General features: G+C 41.8%; 1 protein-coding gene across 4 annotated transcripts in view; it reads left to right on the top strand.

The window, feature by feature from the left end:
* Positions 1 to 3898: 3898 nt before the first annotated feature.
* LOC122869436 (microtubule-associated serine/threonine-protein kinase 1-like) overlaps positions 3899 to 20508 on the top strand; it is a 46824-nt gene continuing 30214 nt past the window's right edge. Inside the window, exons 1-2 of one of the 4 annotated variants that reach the window (XM_044182455.1) lie at positions 3899 to 4807; positions 12902 to 12933. In XM_044182455.1, the coding sequence (XP_044038390.1) occupies positions 4769 to 4807; positions 12902 to 12933 (71 nt within the window). In that variant the 5' untranslated portion in view covers positions 3899 to 4768. Of the gene's footprint in view, positions 4808 to 12901; positions 12934 to 15763; positions 15889 to 20508 lie in introns of those variants that run through there. The other 3 variants (XM_044182452.1, XM_044182454.1, XM_044182456.1) reach the window with 3 other exon arrangements.

The raw sequence follows: 20508 nt of genomic DNA, 5'->3' as shown, positions 1-20508 counted from the left end.
CTGAGGGAAATATCTGCCTCTTTAGCTTCTTAATGCTCCACTATGTTCAACAGCTAGTCGCTAACTGTGTCTGTCTGCTGTTTGGTGCTGAGCAGGTAGTGTACAGTGGGTTTATCTCTGACAACAGCTGCCTGCTGCAGCTGAAAACGTTGACGTTGATATAGAAATATTGGTGGTATAGTCGCTTTAAAGATAGATGTGATCATTTCTTTTTAATATAACTACTGAGGTAATTAGGATGGTTTGTACTTAAGTTTTGCAGTGATACAAAAACTAGCATCAAGTCTTCCAAAGAAAACTGAGCAGCTGTCTCTCAAAGGGGTTACAAAATCATTATGTAAGAGGATATGAAAGCAGCATCACTTCTGTGTTCAGCTCCCGCTGAGCACCAGCAGTTCATTCTACAGCGACCATAATGACGACATTATGAAGCTCAATGAAGTGTGTCTTCCCAGCCAGACTGCCACCTGCGCTTGGCTTTTTACAGTAAGCTCAGATTAGCCGGTGCCGGAGCAGAAATCAATAGCCTCTCCTGCCTGCTATGTGTCCACTGCGGCAACAAGCAACACTCATGACAGAGCTGAGAAGCAACAAGGCTTTGAGTGCATGAAAGGGAGTTGACAGTGCTTCAAGAGTTTTGTCTGTTTGTTAGGGTTTACACAGCATACAGACCACAGAACAAAGCAAAGCCATCAGCACTTAGACGGTCTAGCTCTCTGACTGCCAGCCAGATGGCCCTGACAGCTCCATTTAATCTAACAAATAACAGCCTGCTTACTGGGGCTTTTTTTTTTTGGACTAGATTTGTGCGTCTCTGAACACATTCTGCCACAGCAGGGGTATAGAAAGAGATGTAGGCATAGCCATGCATTGCATTTTCAATCCTTTACCCACAAAGAATAAAAAACAGGTAAACATAAGAATGTAAATGCAAATTGGCAAGTTTCCCCAAGATGTGTGTCTGCTTGTTCCTTGATTCTGCTGCTCTGCTGCTGTTGCCATTTGCCATGTATTTTTATTTTATGTGATTTTATATCTACTAGTAACTGTTGTCTGACAGCCTTTTGTTTATCTTTGCTTGTTTCTTGGCTTTGTGTTTCTTAACAAGACTAAGAGTCTCCAGCCATGCCATTGACCTGCTTGTGGCACTTGTGGAAAAGTCAGGATCACCAAAGTCAGTCGGATTCATCCTCGGGGGTCCACGAAGGTCTGTACAAACTTTCATGGCGATCCATCCAATAGTTGTTGAGATATTTCCGTCCGAACCAAAGTGACAGACTGACAGACAGACCTACATGGCCATCCATTGAGCCATGCTGCTAGCATAGCTAAAAAGACAATTGGTTTACCTGTTGAGGAAAAGATTAGATGAAATTGAAGTCAATCGGCCACTTTGTTTGTCAGTCTATGAATTCTTTGCAGACAGCATTTTCTTTACAAAAAAGAAAAACAAATGTTAGTCATTTGAACACACACCAGCAGCATCCCTGCAGCCTTCCTGCCCATTTCCTTTCGGACTGGCCAGCGTGGGCCGAGTTTGGACGCTCTGTTGCAGATCTCTCGCTGTGTCTGGCACTGATGAGGTCATGGCTGTGTGGGCAGTTCAGACCATATGTTACATAAAAACTGTGTGAAAGTCCTAATCCCCCGCAAGGCATTATGCGATGACTTTGCCAAAGGGCTACCCGTCTGTCAATCACGGAAGTAATGTCATGGGTGGAAACATCGTGTTGCCCAGTGTGATCCAGCAAAGGCCCAAGCTGAGTGTTTGCTTTGTTTGTTTGTTTTTCTGGCCTCAGGTCTATTGTTCTCCACGCACAATAATCCTGTGTTCAGGGTCACAAATGTCATGTGGATGACAGATTATATTATAGCCTAACTGGAATCTCCTAGTATTAATCGACAATAATGCAGAGGCTCACTCTGTTACAGGGTCTGCGTTTATCACAGCGGGGGTGTGTCCAAGGAGTGGCCTGGGGTGGCACGGGCCATTTATTTATTTTAATATATTATCATTATATTTAATATATTTATTTTAAATTTGTTTATACTATGACTGCATTTTTGAATGTGCATTGTTTTGTATGTAGCCTACTTTTAGAGGTACAATTTCTTTTTGAGGACTTAAAGAATAAAGTATGGAAGCTTAATATGGTCTGCATTTTTATCCCATTACTGCATGTTACTAACGCAACATCTTCTCTCTCCTGTAGTTCTGTGCTTTTTCGTTTCTCTCCTCTCTCCTTCTGTCGCTGTCAGCAGGTATTTCTGCCTCTGTTGGGTCTCTGTAAATAATATTATAAAGAGTACGGTCTAGACCTGAAAAGCACAATGAGATTACTTCTGTTATGATTTGGCACTATATAAATATAATTGAATTGAATTGAATTGTAATGTTAGTAATTCAAGTAGATACGAGTAGTGGAGACAAAAAGTAAATGAATGCTATTCTGACGTGTGTGTGCAACCCCTTCATAAATCAGTGCCCCACTTGGGCCACCCCAGTCAAAAAAGTCTGGACACGCCACTGGAGCTGAGTCAGAATATAGCGAAAGTGAAAGAATAAAACTGCAGTTTTAGCACACATCAAGGCTAACTGTGGCTGGATTAAGCTGTTAGGGGGTCCCTGGGAAACAATTTGCAGTTGGGCCCCTATTTGTTTATTTGATTTAACAAAACTTTATTAGGAATATGCAGCATGTGAACACAAGAGAAACTAAAATAATAACAGTCTTAAACGGTCTAGATTTTATCAAAGGGCAAGACAAGGCCACAAGACTAATAATTTGGGGGAAATATGCTTGTTTGTTTTCCTGCCGACAGTTAGATGAGAAGATTGATACCACCCTCATGTCTGTATGCTAAATATATAAGTAAAGCCAACAGCCGGTAGCTTAGCTTAGCATACAGAGTGGGAACAGGAGGAAACGGCTAGCCTGGCTCTGTTCAAAGATAACAAAATCCACCTACCAGCACCTTAGAGCTGCTCGTAGGTGGATTTTAGGTAGGTTATTTTTGCACAGAGCCAGGCTAGCTGTTTCCAGTCTTTATGCTAAGCTAAGCTAACCACCTGGTGGCTGTAGCGTGATAGGCCTGTTTACTGTATGTTGTGCACATATTGTAGACTTAAAAAAGCATCATTATTCATTATTTATGTCAATCTGTAATAAATAAAACTTGCCAAATACTGTAACGTCTCCCACTCCGAGACAGAAAGGTTGATCCTCCACAATGTATTTAACCCTTTCCTAGCCCTGTACACTTCAAGGAAAAGGTTCTTGAATAAACTCTTGAATTAACCTAAAATGTGGGGACTACAGCCTACACCTTGTATGTGTCATTGGTAGTCATGCCATCATGTTTCCTTTTGCTGATACATTCAACAATCCGCATTGCAGTGCAAATCATAGCCTTCTAGACGTTTGGAAGTAAACTACAGTGTAAGAATGACTCTCAACCCTTAACGAGACCAGGTTACTTTTACTGAAAGGTGAGTAAATTATCATTTTCCTGTAAAATGGGGCAACTTTCCCCACAATGGCGGTTTACTGTGAATCCTGTGTCGCTGTCTGTGGTGCTGAATGTGGCTCCAACCGGCCTCTATACACACATTTACACATCGTCTGACAAACTTGGATGTCCAAAATTTGAGTTTGGACTGTCCAACCCATGTTCAGGATATAAGAGCAGCAGTAATATCTACAGACAGCCCTGATGAGTTTAAAAAGCCCTAAACGCACCATCCTGAACTGAGAACCGCGTGAGCCCATGTAGTGTGGGTTGTTTCTTGTGGACCCGGGTTGGATGTTCCTTTCATTCATCCGAGGAGACACTCCGTGTGTGCGTGTGGGAGGAGGGGCGGGGGGGGGGGGATCCCAGGAAGGGGCTACAAATATCGCGTTGCTGCTGTCGCCCCGTCCAGTCACCAGTTTCATAGGAAGTGAAGGTTGAGGAGCAATGAAATCACGGGTGAATGAAACGGAGAAGAGTTTCAACTTTAAGTGTTTCTGAATCGGGACGAGAGGGATGGACGCGCTCTCCTCACTCACGGTGATGTTTACGGGACCAGGCAGGCTCCTCCGCGGCGAATCAGCGACAATGTCAGCCCGACCGAGGAGCTCGAGGATGAAGCGCGTCTCAGAGCAGCGCTGCTCAGCTACGGCGCAGTAGTGTGTAAAATAATCGCCTGGTTGTTCTCGCTTTTGAACACGTTGTCCTTTGTAACCAAATGTGGGAAGAAGGTCACGTTTCTTCGGGGAATTGTTGTGAAACAACAGAAGAACTTGGGCTCAGTGTCGGCTCGGCTGATCTACAGGGACATTGTGTTTGCAGCGATTGTTCAGGCCTCCAGTCGCTCGGCTGGACAGCGTCAAAGCGCACAAAAACCTCTGGCAAAATGTCAAGGATGCTCCGAGAAGGAGCGCAGACCGCAGAGACGGCAGCATGACTGGCAGCACTGAGACACAGGACACAGGTCAGAAGTGGGGCTGAGAGAACCGCTGTCATTGCTTCTTTTCTTCTTCTTTTTTTTTAAAGAGACATTTTTTTTTACGCACACAGAATGGGACTGCTTGACATTTGTGTATTTTCGTGGGCTTCTTCGACGTGACACCGGACTCCCTCTGTGTGTTTACGCCTCTGCTGCTGCGCAGTTCGGGTGGATGCCGCAGCCCTGCTGGATCAAAACACAGATTAGTGAGGGGGGGTCAACAGATTGTTTCAGTGAGGGGAAATCCCCGCCAGGAGCCCCGCCGCTCTTCATTACGCCATGGATGACTCGGGGATAATACGGCGCCGGAGGCTGCAGGTGAGCTGGTTTGGCCGTCCAGCCGGCTGGACATCATCACCCTGTGATGTGTCTCTTAAAATAATCTTTCCCATTGTTTCCAGCTTTAGGCCACACACTCACACATCATCTCTTTACACCACAGGCTCATTTATTCATTTGTAATGACAAGTTTATGGCTTCAGCATTCATCAGTGTACCTACAGGCCTCAGTATATATCATGACAATATTAACATAGAGACTCTTAAGAAGATTTTACCTTATAGTATGGCCTACATCATGGTATTTATTAGCTCTTATACTGCCACTTAAAAGGAATGAAACCAGCTGTCTATAAAGAACATGACATTATTACACTTTGCTTGATACAGTACATACACTATCCAAACATATATTGCAGGTGACAGTTCTTTTCATTATCGATCAATCTGCTGATTATTTTCTCGAACATTCGATTAGTTCTTTGGTCTGTAAAACATCAGAAAATAGTGAAAAGTGAACATCAAAATTTCCCAGAGCCCAAGCTGATGTCATCAAATAGCTCTTCTTTGTTCGACCAGCAGTCCAAATCCAGAGATATTCACTTTACTATAATGTAAGACTGCAAAAGTGACAAATCCTCACACAGTGACATCCTCCTCCACACTGGAGAAGCTGGAGCCAGCAAATGTTTGGCATTTTTGCTTGAAAACTGACTTATTGGTTAGTAGATTATTGAAATAGTTACCCATTCATTGTCTGACTAACTGATTAATTAGGCCTGTTGTCTCAGCTCTAAGAGAATAAAAGTCTGTAGTCTAATCATGATGCTTTAAGCAAAGCCCCAAACAAAAAGGTATTCTTACTGTATGTTTCCCAATGAGGTCACACAGTTGGTCTCAGGTGGTGAGGGTGCTGCAAACTGACCCCATATTTTTTATAAATACATGTCATGTGATATTTAGGCTTGTGGCTTTGCTGTGATGTTCACCTCTCATCACTATAAAGCTCATCATTTTAAAGGATCATTTTTATTTAGTTTAGCTTATGCAGACTATACCGTCTCTTTGGGAAAATGTTGGTAATGAATCGTCACTCGTGCATACTGATATGACGTGTTCAAATGACTGTGTTCATCCATTATGAAGCAGCCTGCTTAACCATGGGTCATACACCCCCCTCCGTCTTTGTGTGATTCAGTCAAGTGAACTGAGCAGAGATGAGCAGCCTGCAGGCCCGGCGGAGGGCAGCCTCCTGTGGGTGTGTGTGCATGCGAGTGTGTGTGCATTTATTTTCATGCATTCATTCAGTTTGCCTTTAATATACTGCTTTAAAAAGTAGAAAAAAGAAGAATTGTCAGCGAGGGCTCTGAATTGCACCTCTGAGCTGCTCACAGGCAAATAGACCCCTATTACTGTGAAAAGAGAGAGAGGGGGAGAGGGTATTAAGGAATCAAGGAAGGATTAGTAGTGAGGTGTGCTGATGGTTTCATGTCTCATCATCCCCAACGCTCAGCTCACTGCTCTGCTGCTGTGATGTATGGCAGGAGCTGCAAGGGAATTAATCATCATAGAGTCAGACTCACAAAGTCACTGGCATTTTACAGCTATAGGCAGGCCAGCTGAATGATTTGGTGTGTGTGTGTAGACTTATAGTTTAAGGGATGTGTGTATTTAGCTTATCTGCATAGAGTTTTATGATAACACATAGGTATGTGTTATCATTATATTTGTGTGTGTGTGTGTGTGTGTCTATAAAATGGTGTGTTGACGTGTGATTGGCTCTGCGTGTCCTATTCAGCTGCCTTGTCACTCCCCTGGGTCTCATCATCCCAACCGTCACACTCTCGCTCTCTCTCTCTGACACACACACACACACACACACACACACACACACACACACAGCCACACACAATCATTCTCTCAGCACCATATGGTGACACACCCCACTCCCCTGCAGTCGGGGTCAGGGGTCACACCCATGATGCATTGCTTCAACATGACTAACATGAAATGAAGATCTTTATGACCCCTGTGCTCTGTGACCCTGCATTTGGCTTGCAGGCACACATATATGTGCCATTATGCATACTATACAAAGCAAATATTTAGAAATAATAATCATTTTATTACGTTAGCATAAAATTGCTATAAAACAATATGTCATCTATATGAAAAGTTGAACTGAAATTTGAATCCTACACACTTTTTGTGTAAGGAAATATAAACTATAATGATATAATGCAGCTACTGTGCAAATTACTCCCTTTTTAAAAACAGTTTTTGGACATTTTTGTGGAAACGGCGTCCAAGCTTCATGCCTCTGAAAGTGCTTCCCTTGACTCGCTGTCAACGTATGGGGTGTGCTATTGACTGGCACATGTCATAGCCCTGTATAGCCCGTGAATGTTGACACAAGTCATCTCTTTTACAACAAGCCCACATAATGTTAGCTATCATCTGTTAGCAATTTAAGCTGTCTGTCTTTTTACAACATTCACCATTTGGGAGGACTGGACGTGTTATTAAGTTTGTATTCCACTTAGAAAGTAGAGGCCTGCAAGGTAGGCTAACTAGCTTCCACTTTCGGAGTGGTTAGCCTAGCATGCTAGCATTAGCACTGATTCTCACAAGACGTTACTTTTTGTTTGTTTTATTTGAACACCTGCTGAGTCATCGGTAGCTCCTGCTAGCATTAGCTGTCTCTCTTTCGTGGGTCCAATTGTGGTGACGGAAAATGACCAGAAACTCAGAGGAATCTTTAGTCTTGTGACATCATGCATGTTCCCCACTGATTCGAATCAAACCACGGAATAAGGTACAGAATAACGTAATAATGTACGGAGTAACATACAGTGATAAAATGAAAGATGGGGCTATTCAAGGGCGAACAGTGTCCCGTCCCCCCCCAGCTGGTTAATTGCCTGTGTGCCTGCCAACACAGGCATGGGACCAATCAAATTACAGTACTAACATCGTCTTTTGGAACCAAATAGTCACACCCTCTAGAGAACACTAATGTAGGGGGCGCTATTGAAGCCAAAAATTAAATCAAATTTAAATTAATTTTTTTTAAGTCCACAATAAGTACACAATAAATAAAGAGCACCAGACCATCTAGAATGTATGACACTCATGCCTCATCCCCACCCATCAGCCCCTCTGCCTTTTCCATCTGCCAGATCGGTTAGTCAGTCACTGCTGTAGATGATGACTGGCCTGGTCACTGTCTCTTGGCAGCAGGACACTCCTTGATTGATCCCTGTTGTTCTTCACCGGGCCTACTCCCCACCATTTTTCTTGTGCAGTGTGTCTACAAAATGATTGGACTGGCTGGCTCATCCCGACAGATCAGCAATGTGCTTTATAGGCATGCAGCTCAGCTAATACCATTTCATTACTACAGGCAAGATGAAGGACACAACAGCAAAGGACCTTTTATAGTTTTATGGCAGGGAAACGTGTACCAGGAGACAAAATTCACTGGACTTTGAAGTCTCAGCTATGGTTTACTGCCTGCATCAAAATGTTTACCCCCTGGCTTTTTGAATGGATGGCTGGAGGGATGATGTTTTGACTCACTGGTTAGCAAACTAGCTGACTTCACCTCGCTGAATGGCTGTAGACTAGCATCCCAGACAATCATAATTTTTAATGGTTAAACCAACATCTGTCCACTGGTTCAAGACAACAAAAGACATTTTTGGGTCCAAATTATGTAAATAAGGCTTGTGAAAATTACTTCAACTTCCTTTTCATCTCTGTACATTCTGAAGCCTGAGGTTGAGCGAATTAACAAATGATGCATCGAGACAATGACTCAAAACATAAAAAACATGCATTGTATGAGTGCTACGGTTGAAGCATAAACAAGGTTATTTGTTGTCAGAGTGAACATGCTTTGAAAGAAATAGGCCCTCTGCAGGTTAGATACTAAAAAGCACTTGAAGTAATCTTAAGGCAAAATGACAGTCTCCCATTTTAATTTTTTTACACAAACACATAAACACTCCTGTCAGTGTGATAGCCTGGGAAGGGATCAGACAATCGTTTATAAGCTCAAACCTCAGCTCACTCCCCCAGAGGACGAAGCTAAACCTGGATAAAAAAAAAAAAAAGCAGCCGTTTCCTGTCAGAGAAAGGCGCAAATATAGTGTGGAATTGTGTTGCTTTCTAATCTGTGATCGGTGGGCATGTCATGTTTGTGACAGAGCCTCCCATCTGTTGTCAGTCACCCTTCACCACCGCCAGACTTCATTAGCGGGACTCAGAGAGAACATTTAGCTCTAAAGCCGGCTACACATCAGCCTCAGACGATGCTTTTTCAAACAGTCTTTTTACATGCTGTGACGTGGGAAATGCGGCCATGCAATGAGCAACAAGCATGGCATTCTGACACACTAATTATACCACAGGAGAATCGAGTCACAGAGAATTCAGGCTTCCTCCTGGATAATATTTCCTTAATGATATATTGTCTGTGGAAATGCTGAGACTGTGAGTCACAAAGGCAGATTTAGAAGCGGACTGGTGTGCTAGTCTTCTGGCACAATGACCACTGACAAAGTCGAGATTGGAATTGGGAAATGAGTCTCTTTTCTTACAAATTAAAGTGGAATTAAGGATTATGAGGAGAAATTCAGGCAGATACTATGTGACACTGATTCCTAAGAATTATAATATGTAAGTGAGGATGATGCAGGACTGCTTTAATGGAATTTTTATTGGGTTAAAAACAGCCGTGTCACTTGGGGATTTAATAATTGAGCTACCGTAGCACAGGGATTTAATCTACAGTGCTGTAGATTCATGGCACAGTTTAGACTCTCAGTTATAATTCTGCATTTGCAGCTACTTTTCTCGATTACTGTGTGCAACCCTGAACCAGGGAAAGAGGTCATGTGAGGAAGTGAAGATGGAGGCATCATATTCATTGTGCCTATTTATTATTTCAGGCACCAGTAGAGGCGGCTGCACTTTGTTTAATGTGCCAACTGGTTCTTTTTATTGTCTAGACATGCCTGAACATTAAAGAGCCCTGCAGATGGATATCAGACAGGCAGTAAGCAGATGTTCACAGGTCTGGTATAACTGTCTGCTCTGTTCCACTAATAGGTTTAATGCATTTGGATTTTATTTTAGCACTTACTTCTAAATTGACTATTTATGCAAAACAGTCCTGTTGTTTTATATGACTGCGACACTTGAAGCAGTTAGCAAACAGTCCAGCATTATGGCACTGCACAAAGTCAGGGGATCTCTGAAGTCAGTAGGATTAATCCTCTGGACACATCAAAAGTCTGTACAAAGCATCATGGTAATCTATAATAGTTGTTGAGATGTCAATGTGGACTGAAGTGGTGGACCAACCAACAGAACGACTTTGCCGTTGCCAGAGCTAGCCGCCTGCATAGCAAAAAATTACACATGGTGTGAATTTAATTGAGTGATTGCAATATTTTTAGATTCAATATATTTAAATTTGACTTTTAAAGCCAAGGATTCACTCTTTATTTATATACAGAATTTAATCCTGGCAGTGTAGAGCAGGTTTTGAAACAGCATTTAGACCTTCATCATGGTAAATTATATTTACTGAAAATATTATTGATTAGTTCAATACATAAAATATGAAAAATCTAAAAAAAAAAAAAAAAAATTCTTCTTTTTGTTGTCTGGTTTCAACCCTCCTCGTCACTGAGGAGCCTTTCTTGATGCCTCTTGCTCTTGTAAGCCATCGTCTCCTCTGCTCTGACGGCTCAGGGTCAATTAGCCTGATCAATGAAGGACAAAGTGAGGAGGGATCAATGGGTTGAATATTCAGTTCTTGTAAAGAGGGATTTGTCTCTGTTAACACGTAAACCCTCGGAACATGCAGTCCCATAGCTGTGTAGCCCGTGACTGGCTTATGATCCTGAGGTGAGGAGAGGGCGAGATTATTCTTTTCTATTATTTTTATTGGTTGAGTGGTTTCCACTCTGTTTGGTATATTGTGGCGCCTCAGCTTTCTCCTCTGGAAGTAATTGTTATCCGTGACATTAACCTTATGGATGGTGACAGACAACATAAAAACACTCTGCTGTGTTGGAGGTTTGTCCTTGTAACACAGAGCTTTCAGGCAGCCACAGTATAAAACATATTTTGTGCTTCACAGGAGATCAGTAGCAGCAGGTCCACGCACATACGTGCTCACTCAAACACACACACAAAATCTTTATCTGAAGGTTAACCTAATAATTGCATTGACTGTGGTTAGAAGGAGGTCGATGAGATGCTAACAGCACCTTAACAACATTACCCTGCGTGTGACAGGAGAAGGTGTGAAGCGGCTAATGCATTAATTGCTTCTGCTACCATACACCGCGTAATGGCTCACATCTGACATACTCATTTACACACAGACACACGTGCAGCTGAAGACCAGAATACTCAGGCTCAAGGCTAAGGCTGTGGGCATGAAAGCAGTCTACTCCACCCTTGTTTACACCCTCTGTCCCCTCCCTCTCTCTCTATCTCAGTGTGCAGGGTTTTGTAAAGAGCCAGGCTATGCTGGCATGAGATCTGGCTCTGCTCACGCTGTTTTCATTCTGCGCAGTGAGTGTCTGCTGCTGCTTCAGCCCAATGTACTCTGTCCATCTGGACTCAGGAGATGGGAGGACAGAGGGAGAGATGGGGAGTCAGGGGGAGTGCCCTGGCTCAGTGGCAGAAATGAACAGACTGACTATTTGAAAACAAACATAGATGCAAATACATAATGTACATACATGCAAAGTTAACCAGGATAAGTTCAAGTGGGTCGTTGATTTCAGACAGACGTAGACAAAAGCAGGTTCTCATTGCAAGTCAAGACCATAGATTTTTCCGGATGAACTGACAACTGTTGCTAAAAGATTTTATCAGCTGTAGCTAGTTAGCTGAAGTTATGTCCATGAGTTGGTTGAAAATGTTATCTTTTTAATGATTCCAGCTGACTCGAACAAGTCAGCTAAAAAGAACTAAAACAAGAACCCTGTAAAATAGGTCTTAAATATGCACTTGATGGCTACATACATAATATCGTGCTGAAAGACTAAGGCTAACGTTACATGTCCCAGGCAAAGAGTCACCATCCTCATCAGTTATTGATCCATGTAGAAGACATGTAAATAAAGAAACAGCATTGTTCTTATATTGCAGTGTGGAGCTAGTTAGTCCTAGTATTATTTGTATGACATTGAAAAATGTCAGACTGTTATTTCATTCTAAAATAAACCTGTTTAGCTGCTTAGCTTACAAACTTGGACAAGCAAGTTGGAGGTTACCGGTATACAGTATACAGCATATGCTCACTTTTAACTTTTAACATTATAAGAAAAAAGTCTTTTAGGATGAGGACTTACTGATGTATTTGACAAACGTAACGCAATCTTGGGTATAGTTAGCTGGGGTTGCTGGAGTTAAATTTCCCCAAATCCAATAAAGAACAGGACAGAGCTGGCAATGTTAGAATAAACTCTGATAGCATCCAGAACCTGTTGTGCCTCGTTATGGTTGCTAAGCTATTGGTTGGACAGTCCCTGTTCGGGGGCGGGGTTTAGTGAACAGTCAATTGTTTTGTGTTATCTTAATTCTAACTTTGTTTGGGAATATGCTCTACTAAATCACAACTGACATAATAAGGGCATTAAGATGGATCTCCTAAATGAATAAAATTAAATAAAATTAAAGACCTGGGAGCATTGTAATGTTTTAGCATAGGAACACATACTGCACAGAGTCACGGTTAATCTGGGCCCACAATTATCCATCTATGGATCTTTCATGCCATATGATACAGATATTTAACAATAAATTCAAATTAAAATACAGAATGTTTTACTTCTTGGACTGTAATTTTAACAGTTATTTAAATACTTCCTTCATTTTATTGTCAAATGCTGATATCAGCTTATGGTGACTTTAAAGAGGAATGTCACACATTTTACACATATTGGCCAGTTTACTAATCATGGGGTGTATTACCCAGCCTGTTATAATGTCTCCTGTTGCTCTAGAAGAGCTTTGTCAAGTCTCTAAATGGCATGTTTTGCAAGTGTATAGTAGTGTGTTTTTCTGTACCTGATCTCTCTTTTTTCTTTTTCTTTGACTTTCTTCCAGAAGGATTTGCCTCTGCCTCGCAAGAACAGCAGGTGAGTGTTACCTTGGTTCATCTCTCCCTCCTTATTTCTGCCTCCCTCCCTCCCTCTGTCTTTTCTCTCCTCTCTGGGAGAGACAGGGTCCCTCCATGTAGAAAAACAATCACACCAAGGGAAGCTGCTCATGATTGGGCTCTGAGGATGCTTAAGTGGTGCTTGTGGTGTGGAGTGTGTGTGGTCCTTGAGTGAATGAGCGGCTGGGGTCGGAGTGTGAGCTCTGGAGACTGTCCATGGTGCTGAAAGCCATTCTGCCTTTTTCAGTTGCTCAGTTACTCGCTCTTTATCTCCCCTCTTCTCTCCCTATTGCTTGGTTATTAATCTGTTTCTATTCCGCTCTCATTTCCACCCCATGGCTTTCCAGCTCCACTCTATCCCTCTTTTCTAAATCCCTTCTCTTGCTCTTCTTTCTGTCTCCCCTTTACACACTTGGAGTTTAGTTTGTCTGGTTGTTAGTTTATCAGTATATTAGCAAATCAGCTTTAGCCAACCCACGCGCCACAAAAACGACAAAATCAGACACACAGTGATTGAAATACAGTAAAAAAAACAAAAAAACCACACACAATACAGTAGGATTTGGTAATTCACACACACATTCAATAAAACATACAGCACAGTTGAATAACTCAAACTCAAACAAAATAAGTGTTAAAGTAGCAAAGAACACCATGTTGGTTCTGTGGATACATTTAAAAAACAATAATGAACAAAGTAACACTGAAGAGTTTTCACCTGACACAGAGAGACATTTTCATATTGTACGTTTTACTACATTTATTTGACAGCTGTAGTTTCTAGTTACTTTGCATATTGAGATTTTAAATAAAAACATATTATTAGTTAATAGAATATGATCCATTTTTATAGATTAAACTACCCAACAGTATAAATATTAGTTCATAGTAGCTTCACCTCCATCCACTGCATTGTACAATGCTGCTTACACAGTAATCCATCAGTAATAATAATTCAACAATCCAGTATATGATAATACAACACTGGAGCCGTTCTGCTGCATAATGAGTACTTTTACTTTTGATACTTCAAGTACATTTTATGTTAACAATAGATGAGATGACTTTGTGAAATGGTTCACCCGTAGTGATGAACCCACAGAGAATTATCACCTGACTCTGCAGTTCCCCTCAGCGTTTTAGTGTCTTTCAGCTCATTGTTTTGTTTTTCCGGCCCACAAGGTTATTGTTTTGGTTGAGTCTCGTGACTCTCATCACAGTGGTATCCAGTTGCCGCAGAGAATAAGCCCTAAAATTCACACTGCACTACCTGCTCAGCACCAAGCTGCAGACAGACAGAGGTAACAACTAGCTGATGAACACAGTGGAGCATTTAGCAGCTAAAGAACCAGATATTTCCCTCTGCAGTTGGTGGAGACCAAAAACAGAGCTAAAAAGAGAGTGAATATTGGACTTATAAGTATGTTTTAATTAGTGTATAATCACCTGAAAATAAGAATCGTTGTGTTTTCATTACCTTAGCTGTTTTTATCTACATAGGGAGTGTGTCCCCTTCCACAGAGGTCACCATGTTGCACCGCCATGTTTCTACAGTAGCCCAGAATGGACAAACCAAACACTAGCTCTAGATTGGGCCTTTTGCGGCCATCGTAGTTTCTCCTACACGCTTGGAAGGGGAGGGTGAGGTGATTGTTGCAAACTGCAATTTCACCACTCGATGCCACTGAATCCTACACACTGGACCTTTAAGTAAAACATATGAATACTTCTTCCATCGCTGCACGATGTATAGATTATTAGGAAGAGAGTGTGAAAAATAAGACCAACAGCGTGTTAATAAGGCTCTTAAGGTGTTTCATTATAATGTCATTGCTCCACTGAGTAAGAGCAAATCTGTGAGTGTGTGTCTGGGTCTATGTTTGTGTGTGTGTAAGTGGTCACAGCTCACTACCTCTGTCTCCACCATTTCTCTGCCCTATCCATCTTCTTTATGCTGCCCCCTCAGCCCAAGTCATCATGGGTAATCAAACATGAAATGAAGCCTCAGACCAACTCTTGTTTGTGTTCAGGCTGTGTTCTCCTATCCATCTCACTGTTGTCTTTCACTTTCCACCAATACTTCCCATTTCTACCATCATGACCCTCTCTCTTGAGACATCTTCCATTTGGATTCAGTCTGTCTCCTTCGCATCACATCCAGTCTCCCTTTGTAGGATGCTATCAGCCCCACCATTCATTATAGATGAACTTGGTGGAGTTGGCTTCACATTCAATCTGTCTACTGCACCCATTCATGGGTAAACACAGCCATTGAGAGTATGTGTGTGTGTGTGTGCCATACATCCTCATCAGTTATGTTTTGTTAAATCTTTGATTCTATTCAACATCTGTTTTTCAGTTATGTAACAGTCCACATGACCCTGTCCCTTAGTCATTTCTTCACTCTCCGCTGAGATAAATTAACCTCACTTCACTCTCTGCTTCTTTCATTCATGGTGTCCATAGCCTGCAGTAAAAGCTTTTAACTCCCCATCAGGTTCTTTCAGTTCACAGACATTGAGAGCAAACAAAAAAGAGGAAAACACAACCACAAATAAGTCACAAAATTACGCTCTGTACCAGGGCCCCCTTGCTCTGAGGAAATGACCCACAATCCCCTGCTGCCTTTTGTTGAGCCTCTAAAATACAGACCCAACCTATCTGCCTCCATCCCTCCCTCTCTGTCTCTCTCTCTCTGTGTCTCTCTCTCTCTCTCTCTCTCTCTCCCCCTTGCTTGGCCACACTTGACACACAGACACCAGCGCACAAATAAAGGTTGTGGGAGCTACAGTATACATTGCATTGCGATGACATATTCCCAGAGACGTGCTGCTTTCTGACTGCTCTCCTTCACCGCTCAGCTGTTGCTGCTGCTCCTGTTGCTCAGAGCTACGTCTAGATACTCAAAGGGGAGCATGTTCCGACGCACTAAAAGGTACAACAAGAGACGCAGAGTGATGATTTGGTTTCTTTGAGGTGAGGTGTGGTTGTCTCTCTGATGCTCAGTCCTTTCTCTGTGTGAGTCAACAGTGTCTGCAGTATACATTACAAAGAGGCTCGTATTGACAGCGTGACTAGTGTTTTAGGTCACTGTTTGCGTGTTTGCCTGTGTGTCTAACTTGGTTTTAGATGTCTGCTCTTTTCTGTTGAAAGTCTTAGTGATTTTTAGTGTTTTACAGAATACTGTTACTGTAACACTAAAGGTCTGGCAGCTTGTATGTAGGCCAGTTTAGGATGCAATGTGAAAACTTTGTTCAAGTTGTATGATATGCAATCATAGTATGCTTTTTAAGTGATATGCATCCAAATTAATGTAATGCTAAAGTACTCAAACTGACCAATATCTGTTTCAAGAGAGTCATGCAAACGGTTACATGAACACTCGCGCCATCATCAGATCAAAATTTAAATTTGTCTATTACTTGCAAAACTAATCAAACATTCCCATCAGCCTCAGCTGCACTTTGTGTTTTGTGCTAATTAGCTAATGTTAACATGCATGGCGAACATGGTAAACATTATACCTGCTAAACATCAGCATGACGCTGACGTTAGCCTTTAGCTCAAAGCATTGCTGTGCCTTAGTACAGCCTCACAGAGCTGCTAGCATGGCTGTAGGCTCTTAGTCTTGTTACACGATGAAAAGAAGATGTGTTTAAGTTCTGATCTGTAAATATGTCCAAGAAATAAACTGAGCAACATATGGATGTTTGAAAATGAACCTTGAGATTGAGATTTATAGTTTATTTACCACTATATTTTTGGTCCTGGTTATGGTTTTGTTGAGCCTAATGTGAATGTAACTTCAAGTTATTGAAAAGGGGCCTCTGTGACTCATCATAGTGACATTTCCAGCAAGTGGACTGATTCACCATCTGAAGTGATCAATCAATGATTACATGAGCCAAAGATGAGTCAGACAGAACCACAAGTTTTAGATGGCTATATCTGGAGTCAGTTGGATGATCGGGTGGGTTAGTTGGGGGAAGTTTTTACCCAGCTGAAGTTCCCTACCAGCTATAGTAGGCTATATATATATATATATATATATATATATATATATATATATATATATATATATATATATATATATATATATATATATGATTTTAGTGTAAAGCATGACAAGTAAATAGATAATTTCCCTGCAGGGATCAATACTGTATCACATTATTGCATTTCTTAAATAAATAATATGAGCACCATTTTCATTTGTGCTTATAATTGATACTTTTAATCACTCTGATGTCAACAGCCTGAAAATTTGAGCTGACATTCAAGCAGCGGGGGTTTCCTCTTTGGCAGTAGTTGATGTCGTGCTGAGTCTCTCAGAGTGACTTCATTCTCCCTTGCTGATCAGGGATTAAACCGGCTTCTATTACAACAGAGACTCTCGCTATGGCACACCTGAGCCCCCGACACACAGGCAGACAGATGGAAATAAGGGAGAAGTCTCTGCCACACCGCAGGGGTGCTTAAACCCAAGAGGAATCGTTTTGAAAATCCTGCAATGTGTATCAAATGCAGGGTGGCTTCAGTGTATGGAGAGTGAGCTGAACGCCTAAACTGTTACTGTGTAATATCATGTAAAGTTTAAAGATAATTTCAAACATTTCCCAAAGTCACAGCTAGGAAAGAGAGAAGAACAAGGGAATGAGCGATTAAGATAATGAAAGCGAAGGAGGTGGAAAAGAGGGAGCTTGTGCAAGAGGTGAAAGGAGGAGAGACTGAGATGGAGCGCAGGACCCCGGGGTGATATCTGTGTCTGCTCCTCCATTAGGGACCAGCTCATAAGGTTACGTGAGCATGCAAGACACGCATACTAGCTTTGACTGCCTCCCTCCCTCTCACTCTTTCTTTCTTTGGTCTCTCTCTTTCACTTTCTTTCTGTTTTTTCCTCCTCCTTTCTTTCATTCATCCTTTCTGTACGTCAAGTGAGGAAAATCCAGCAAACCGTCCATTTAAACATGAGATTGTGTTCGTGAGCATAATAGTTTGTTCACTAAATGACTATTAGCTAAAACTGTCCAGTCATAGCTCTGCTACCGTGACTAAGCACGGCAGGTCTGTCAAGCTTTGGCTTTCTCCACATGCTGAAGCCGGCGTGCATGCAGCTGTAGTAAGAGAGAAGCTCAGCATTTAAAGCGTTTGGAGGGCTGTGTCTTATTTTTTAGCCTTTCCAATACCAAAAAAACACAAGAACAAAGGTGTAAGGAACTGAAAACAGTGTGTTTGTCTGCTCTAATGTAAGCTCCAAATGTTAGCATGTTCGGCTAACTAGCTTACAACCTGCAGTAGTAACCAGTCTTAACCCACCTACTACATTAGTTTGTGGGGTAACAGTTAACGTTAAAAAATCCATGCAGCATGTATGGGAATTAATTACAATATAATATATTTGAATATATTTCTCTTTTCCCTGATGGACTGAATAAGTTGCTTGTCGCTTTTTAGAAATAAAGTCACTAAGAGGGTCTAAAAAGTCGCTAAATCTAGCCACAAAGTCGGCAAGTTGGCAACACTGATTGGATTTGGGGAAGTTGGCACTCCAGCAATCCCAGTCAATGTTCCCCGAGATGGCGTTATGTTTGCCAACACACATCCGTTAGTCCTCATCCTCAGAACCTTTCGCTTGTAATAAAAAAAAATGAAACATTTAAAAATATGTAGTATGTATAAGTATGTAAGCTAAGCAGCCATAATGGGATTATGTTAGAATGAAACAGTCTGATCTTACATTTTTCCTTATCATACTTATAATGCTAGGACTAATAGCTCCACACTTCAATATAAGAACAATGATGTTTCTTTGTTTCCATGTCTTCTACATGGATCATCAACTTGTGAGGATGCTGACTTTTTGCCTGGGACATTTAACTTTAGCCTCAGTCTTTTAGCATGATTTCATGTATGCAGCCAAGTGCGTATTTACTGTGAGACCCCGTTTTAAAAGAGTCAGCTGGGAAAAAATAAAAAGACAGACACAGACAGCATTTTCAGTCAACTCAGCGAGCTAACATTGATTAGCTAGCTACCTACAGCTGATAAAATCTACTAGTGACAGTCTGCTAGCGACTGCTAGCGGTCTCTGGCTAGAAATAGGAAGCTGCTTTGTCTACCTATGTCTGAATTCAGGGAGCCATTGTTTAAAAAAATTACTAAGAATTTCGAGGGGCGAAATCTGCCACAGTTATTGTAAACTGCATTATGTGCCGCGCAAGAATGGAAAACTTGACATGCGTAGCAACAGTAACTAAGGGGATACTGGTTGGATGCTAAAGGAAAGTGGGGAGTGACTTGAATATAAATGCAATAATTGGAGAGAACAAATATTTTGTGTGTGTGTGTGTGTGTGTGTGTGTGTGTGTGTGTGTGTGTTTTCCCTTAGGTGCTTTGGCTCAGGTGCACTTGGGGCAGGAGCAGACAGCTCACACACAGAGATATAATCACACCCAATTTTGTGCCTGCATGCACAAACAGAGTCACACAACTCTCACACACATACAGTACATCCTCTCAACACACCAACACGCACACAGTCGTACCCAGGTCCTCATAAACTCTCCTCCGCTGTAACTAAATCAGCCATTACACTTCACTTAACCAATTACGTGCAAACCAAAGGAGGTCAGTGGGCGGTCATGACACCTGAGTCAGACTGCAGTGCTGCAGCTTTCCCCAAGAGTGCAGGATTCAATACATCTCCCATTAGCTCCTGATTTCAGTAAATGGCCCTGTCTTTCCTCTCCTCTTAGAGTTATGGGATTCTTATTCTCGTTGATCCTCTTTCTCCTCCACTGTCTCCCACTCAGGGCTTCTCTTACAGGAAAACACATTTGAGGGCACAGGCTTCTCAACAGCACTAAATTTACCCGTGCTTGATAGATATTACTACTGTCAGCTGCTGTGTAGCTCCCCAGTCTGAGACAGAAGATTTGAGCCTATTACAGACACACACAAAAAAACCCAACAAGAAAATAGTGCGTTTCATCCCGGCTGAGTGGCTTTGAAGTGCTGTCAGAGATGTTTGGGACTCCAAAGAGCTGAGGAACCTGGGAAGGAAAGAGGCAAAAGAAAGGATCATCATATCTGTTTGACTTTTCTCCTGACCATTGTGTATTAGGCCTGGCGATGATTTTGACATTTAACACAATGCTTGGTGCAGTCAAGTGAAGATCGGATGGAGCTGAGGACAGTGTTGTGCCTCAGGCCATCACCATTACCATTTTAGCTTCTGTCCTTGCTTTTTACTGCTGCTCACGTGACCCGGTGGACAATATTGTTAGATTTACTTACTTAAAGAGACTTGGATGGGCCAATAGGAATCAATACATAATGTCTATATCCTGTACATACACCACTCTTTGTATAGTATTAAATTAAGCCTGATATACCCTAATGCTAGACCTGTAACAATTATTTGATTAAATGAAATGTGAGGATTTGCTACTTTTTTCAGTTTTATATCATTGTAAATAGACAGTTTGCTTAACCCCTCTCCTTAACAGTAACTGTCCAATCATAGCTTAGCAACCGTCACTAGGCATGACGGGCC

The sequence above is a fragment of the Siniperca chuatsi genome, linkage group LG21 (assembly GCF_020085105.1).
Source record: "Siniperca chuatsi isolate FFG_IHB_CAS linkage group LG21, ASM2008510v1, whole genome shotgun sequence".
NCBI lineage: Eukaryota > Metazoa > Chordata > Actinopteri > Centrarchiformes > Sinipercidae > Siniperca > Siniperca chuatsi.
This window is presented reverse-complemented; position numbering and strand designations above follow the sequence as displayed.